Raw genomic sequence first — 6,480 nt, 5'->3', positions numbered from 1 at the left:
TAACGGTATAGGGCTTGATACCATTACTCAATGGAAGATGACCGTTGGTAACATTGCGCCTTTTCCTATTCCAACTCCCAAAACAGCGGGCTACTTAAAAGATAAACAATTATCATTTTATCTATTGGACAAAGTATATCCTGTTTTTAGAAAAGAAATAGAGGGAATAATCAGAACTTTTTCTGATCGTTTTTCTGAACAACCCGATGAAGGCTTTTCTAATAACTATAAATTAGGGTTAGCCTGTAGCTTTTTTTATAGAAGTTTTATAGATGCTATGGCCAAGGTCAACCCTCAGCAGATTCCTGCTAATATTGCGAACTCCTATCAGGATAAATGGGAACAATGGCCTGTTAGTGGTGGTAAACAATCACACTCTACAAAGCTCTATGATTATCCCTTATCTTCTTCATTTGTAAAACTTTCTGCATTTCAGCAAACTCAAGGAGAGGTTTGTTACACACAAGATACCGAAATTCCTTCTACTGGCCTTTACGGGACTTTATTGATTGCATCTAAGGTAGCCTGTAATTTTTACTACATTAATCCAGAAAATAAAGAACGTATTGAACGCCAAGATCTTATCAATATTCTATCGACGAAATTTAGTCAATTTAAAACGATCATTACAGCTGCCGACCGGCCAGGTAACGGTTGTAATGAAACACCTTTTGCATATGAAGCACCACTTATTGCTGAAGACAAGATATTATACGTTGGTCAGCCTTTAGGACTAGTTTTAGCTACGACCCAAGAATCTGCAGAACAAATTTCTACCTATATTGACAAACATTGTCTCCAGTATGTTGATATTGACAGTGTATTGCCAGTTCTTGATATTTATGAAGCAATTAAGACAAATACTATTTTGCCAGATAATCCTTATTCTAATGAGTCGATTAGCCATATCTGGAAAGTTATTAGACCATCATCTCAAATGGATTGGGCAAATGAAAAAAAAGCTGATTCTCTTAAAGCAGGAAACTTAACATATGACAATATAAAAGTTGATCATAAAGATTGCATATCTATTGATCATACACTTTACTTCCCTAATCACGCCCATTTCTACATGGAAACGCAATCCTGTGTTGCTATTTGGGATGTTCACAAACTAACACTATATGCTTCAACTCAAAGCCCTTTGCTTTGTCAACAAATGGTCTCTCGGTTGTTGAATATTCCACAAAACCAGATAGAAATCATAGTGAAACAGGTAGGAGGTGGTTATGGTGGAAAGACACTACAATCCGTATTAGTAACTTGTATAACTGCTTTAGCGAGCTACTGTTTAAAAACGTCTATAAAGACAGTTCTTCCTAGAGAAAAAGATATGCAAGTTATTGGTAAAAGTCATCCGGTTTTAAGCAGAATACAATTAGCTATGACTTCTTCTAATTGTTCCAGAAAGACTAAAAAAGGCACGATATTAGGTGTTGATATGGAATACTACGGAGATGCTGGCGCGACCTATGATTGTTCTTTCGTTGTCTCAGACTGTATGCTTTTGCGTGGAGATACCAGTTATTACGTTTCGAATTATCGCGCGACTTCAGATATGTACCGTACGAACACAGCGAGTAATACTGCCTTTAGGGGCTTTGGTATTATTCAAGCTTTGTTGGGCTATGAACTTGCTATTGATTTAGCAGCAGAAAAATTGAATCTAGACTCAGAGCAAGTTCGGAAACAAAACTTGTACAAAACAGGTCAACTCACACCTCAAGGACAAAAACTAGAGTATGCTTATATAGAAGAAGTCTGGGAATATACCAAAGAAAAAAGTGACTATGCATCACGCTTACAACGAATCCAGGCCTTCAATCAAGAAAATAAATGGAAAAAAAGAGGGCTATCAATCATTCCAGTCAAATATGGTTCTGGTTATAATTTGGCCCCTCTAGAGCAAGCAACAGCCTTAATTTTAGTCTATAATCCTGACGGTACAATTCTTATTCGTCATGGTGGTGTTGATCTAGGGCAAGGTATGTTGACAAAAGTAACACAAATTGCTTCCGCTGTACTCAATATACCCATCGAAAATTTTCAATCCGACTTTGTTAATACCCATGTAATACCTAACCCTCCTAGCACAGGCGCATCTACCTGTACTCAGTTTAATGGGGAAGTTGTTAGGCAAGCCTGTGAACATTTAAGAAATAAGATTCAACAATTTGTCGATGATTTGAGGAAAAAATATGGAGAGGAATGGAGTAAAAGACAAGGAATAGATTATTGGAATTACCCCAATGGCTGGGCCCATATAAGCTTAACCAATAACACTCTTATTTGGCGCAATATTATTGCTTTAGCGTGGAATGCTAGAATCAGCTTAACCAGTTTAGCCCATGGTGCTTTCAAAGGCGGAGAAACAGATATTAAAAATATTATTTTTAAACCATATCAGTCAGAAATATCGACGGCCCCTTACTTAAGTTCCATTCCCAATAAAAACACGCCTTCTGAGACTGTCGATAACTTTATAGGTTATACATATAATGCTGCTTGTACCGAAGTTGAAGTAGACATACTAACAGGCGAAACAAAAATAATCCGAGCCGATATTGTTTATGATATGGGCAGAAGTCTAAATCCATCTATTGATATTGGCCAAGTCGAAGGAAGTTTTGTGCAAGGTATAGGTTCGATCTTATGCGAAAAATTAACTATTCAAAAAGATACAGGTAGACTAAATTCAACGAATACCTGGGAGTACAAAATTCCTTCTATAACTGAAATACCATTAGAGATGAATACCTATTTATTTCCTCGTGAAAGGGCTAAAAATGTTCCTGAAAATCCTAATCTGCTCTTTTCTTCTAAAGAGGTAGGAGAGCCAGCGATAGCACTTTCAATGACTGTTTATTTGGCAATACGTAAGGCGATTTTAGTCTCAAGGAAAGAAAGAGGTCTTAATAGTGATTTCTATCTTTCTCTTCCTGCAGACCCCCAAGCTGTATTTTATGCATGCCAAACCGATATCAATACGTTTTAAAGATGTATATGGATACACATTCTCCCAAAATAATGGCTATAGCCATTCAATTATATCAAATACGATATATTTCTTGATAATATTCCAATCTTGTCTTAAAGGATAGAAATAAAAATGTTTTTAGAAGCGGTAAAGGACATAGAAGCTGCCTGGATTGAACCTGATGATCAACAGAACATGTTGATATCTTATATAGATCGTGCACAAGAAACGGTTGATATTTTAATATTTCAATTAGGAGATCAAAAAATCTTATCTGCACTTAAACGAGCAAAAAACAGAAATGTAGATATACGCATTGTTTTAAATGGCCAGATTAATGAATACCAATTTAGTAATCTTGTAACATCAACCAAAGAGTTTTTACAATTTCGTCAACAATTAATAGATGCTCCCGGAAATGGTAGGATTGCCAGTCACTGGTCGTCCAATAATTTTTGTTTCAGCCATATAAAGTGTTTATTAATTGATGTGAATGCTAGTAACTTATCACAGCGAGTATTAATCATACTGACAGGTAACCTATATTTTTCAAAAATAACGGGCACCTTAGTTAGAGATTTCGGCTTTGCAATCAAGGATCTTGACGCAATTAATGAAGCGAAAAGCGTATTTGAAAATAGCTTTTTACCAACGGATAGGTACAAAATTTTACCTCTACTACATTCCTCTTCTGGATTAGTATGGAGCAATGGGTCTACAGAATCGAAGATAGAGAGATACCCACAACAAGGTCGGTATCGCTTTTATTTTTATAAGCAGGCAACGATACAAGGAAATGCTCGATTTATTTTAAAGGAAATTATCAATCAGGCGGAAAGATGCTTGGATATATATTGGGAAGAATTGTCAGATTTTGAAATTGTTAACGCAGTTATTGCTGCTGTGCGCCGAGGTGTTAAAATTCGTATTTTAATTAATTCTATAGCTATGGACAACAAGAAAACTATTAATCTGGCAAGAGAGATATACAAAGCAGGCGCCGCTATTTATTTTTTCAATCTTAAGAAACTATATATTCATGCAAAAACTTACATCGTAGATAGTAACTTATTATTTGCTGGCTCTCAAAACCCTTCAATGACATCATTAAATTACAATCTCGAATTAGGATTCCTAACTAATAACGAACATATCATTCAAATAGTTCAAAAAACGTTCGAAAGAGATTGGGAAAAAGCTACCAATGGTGATGGCATTTTGCCATCAGCTGAAATCTCTATTCCGTCAGAGTCGTCAGAAATATTTACGCAGGTATGGCCAGCATCTTTTATTGCAGGTGAAGAAATAGATATAAATTCTTTGAGTCCACTTGTTACAACTTCAGATACAGGACCTTCTCAAAATGGATGAATCTGAAATCTATTGCAAAAAGAATTTAGAGATATCAAGCAAGTTTACTATTGTAAGTATGTCATTTTATTTTGTGAAAGTCTTAAATACTTACTTTTTAAGTCATGATAAATAATCCATAAAAAATCAACTTTTTTCTATTTTATCTATGGAGACAGAGAGTTGAAAATATTTGTTTCTTTACAAGATAAAATGAACCAATTTTTATAACTAGCTCAAAATTGTAATAGTGCTGGCCAGAGTTCTCTAAATAATATGCTATTATCTTCTCCGTGGTCGACAGACTACACTGTGTATAGCTACTTAACTGGAAAGAATCTAAATGAATATTTTGATTGCAGAAGATAATAAGCAGATACAAACACTCTTAGATTCAGTCTTGACAAAATGGGGTTATAGCGTGGATATTGCTGCTAATGGCCAAGAGGCAGCAAAACTTGCCAGTCAAAAGAACTATGATATGTGCTTGATGGATCTTGAAATGCCAGTTATGAATGGCATTACCGCTACCCAAAATATCCGCAAGCAAGTAGACTATTTTCCTATTGTTCTGTTTAGTGCAAAATCTAACATTGATATCTACCAATTAAAGCTGTATGGTGTTGATGATGTATTGTCTAAACCCTGTGATTTACCAGTATTACAGACCGTACTAGAAGATATGACACTTAAGATACAATTGATTGATCAAGAAGCTGAAACCATAAAGCCAATACAGAGGATGCCTATGAATGCTGAAGAATTAAATGAATTGCGTAATCTCAAACAACAGGGTTTAACAAAACTAAAGTTAGTAGGTACAGACCACGCCTTTATTGTTCATAAAAACATTCAGAATAAAATCTCACATGATCTTATTGGTGAGGGGAAAGAGCTATCAGAATTTATTGATCGTTCACCACAAGAGCCAGGCCGCTGTCATTTATATAAAACCAATTTGCATGTCACCAAAGATTTATTTCTTCCCGAAGAGTTGGCGACAGCCATCGCTGAAGAAGATACAATTGCTATGAATTTTACGAATGCTGCAGATAAAGGAAGAGCAGAATAACTATTCAGTAGTCACGATAGTAATAATTATTATTTTGTTAAACAAGTTTGCAAGAGGCTTTAACAATCATTTAAACGACGTTGCAATAACTTGTAAATCGACATTTCAGATAAACATACTACACCTCTTATTCTATAAATCTTAATACACTCTATTAGCTTTCAAGTTAAGTATCGCCATCCAGCCTCATCCAGCTCTATCCTGATCCATCCAGGTTAGGACGCCGCAAGGTTTGGCATGCCAATCTAAGAGGCGCTGTCATGTCAATCTAACCGGCGTCCTACACGTATATTTAAGTACGATTCTTCGTAGTGTTATTCTTTAACGTAGGATTTCTCCATCCCCCACAAACTATCTGAGAAAACACGCTCTTAGGCGCTGTCATGTCAATCTAACCGGCGTCCTACAACAAATGAACGATGGGCTTAAAAATTAAAACTAGATAAATAAGAAATCTGGTGCGCCTGGGAGGATTCGAACCCCCGACACCTGGATCCGAAGTCCAGTGCTCTGTCCAGCTGAGCTACAGACGCGATAAGAATGTATCATCTTACGTCAATTCCTAATTTGAGTAAAGCAACCTTTAGGACTACTTAAGTCTTTTGAAGTTGTAGGACGCCGCCAAGTCTGGCATGAAACGGACCTAGCCGGAGAAAAGTGGGGAGAGACGGTTTAAGACACTATTTAAACAACCTTTCAAGAGCTTTAATTACCATTTAAATTGTATTTCAAAATGCTTGCAACGACGGATAAACTGGCATGTTGGCGGCGTCCTACAACTTCACGAAGGTTAAAATTTTAATCGTTTAAAAATAAACTCTGGAATACAGTTAATAATCCCCATAATAAAGCGCCATTTGCTAGGTGTATATACAATAGGTCGATGCTTAATACAGGCATTTAAGGTATCCTGCCCAACTTGTTCAGGCTCTGCTGCCAATGATTGGGAAATGTCGACACCGTCAGTCATTTTTGTTCGGATAATACCAGGTTTAACCGTCATGACATGAATATTATGGGGTAATAGATGTCCACGTAAACCGCTTAAATAGGCGGTCTCAGCAGCTTTTGTTGTGCCGTA

At 36.3% G+C, this 6,480-nt stretch overlaps 1 protein-coding gene and 1 non-coding gene across 2 annotated transcripts; one reads left to right on the top strand and one right to left on the bottom strand.

The window, feature by feature from the left end:
• Positions 1 to 277: 277 nt before the first annotated feature.
• Positions 278 to 5,399, top strand: LOC132564836 (xanthine dehydrogenase-like). Its single transcript, XM_060229457.1, has 2 exons — positions 278 to 2,636; positions 4,690 to 5,399. Exons 1-2 carry the CDS (start codon positions 278 to 280, stop codon positions 5,397 to 5,399), a joined length of 3,069 nt encoding a protein of 1,022 aa, XP_060085440.1.
• Positions 5,400 to 5,858: 459 nt separating this feature from the next.
• On the bottom strand, positions 5,859 to 5,932 carry Trnar-ucg (transfer RNA arginine (anticodon UCG)). Its single transcript has one exon. It is a non-coding gene; the product is annotated as a tRNA-Arg (tRNA).
• Positions 5,933 to 6,480: the final 548 nt, after the last annotated feature.

Source organism: Ylistrum balloti, unplaced genomic scaffold (genome assembly GCF_031769215.1).
Source record: "Ylistrum balloti isolate Yb309-2 unplaced genomic scaffold, AGI_CSIRO_Ybal_v1 Utg372944, whole genome shotgun sequence".
Taxonomy (NCBI): domain Eukaryota; kingdom Metazoa; phylum Mollusca; class Bivalvia; order Pectinida; family Pectinidae; genus Ylistrum; species Ylistrum balloti.
The sequence above is the reverse complement of the archived record's forward strand: the minus strand, read 5'-3'. Positions and strand labels throughout refer to the sequence as shown.

What these genes read in the sequence shown, in the direction of transcription:
- LOC132564836 (XM_060229457.1), top strand. Translation starts at nt 278, where the DNA reads ATGGCCAAGGTCAACCCTCAGCAGATTCCTGCTAATATTGCGAACTCC. An exon ending in CGAAGGAAGTTTTGTGCAAG is followed by an intron (nt 2,637 to 4,689) that starts GTATAGGTTCGA and finishes TTTTGATTGCAG; the next exon opens with AAGATAATAAGCAGATACAA.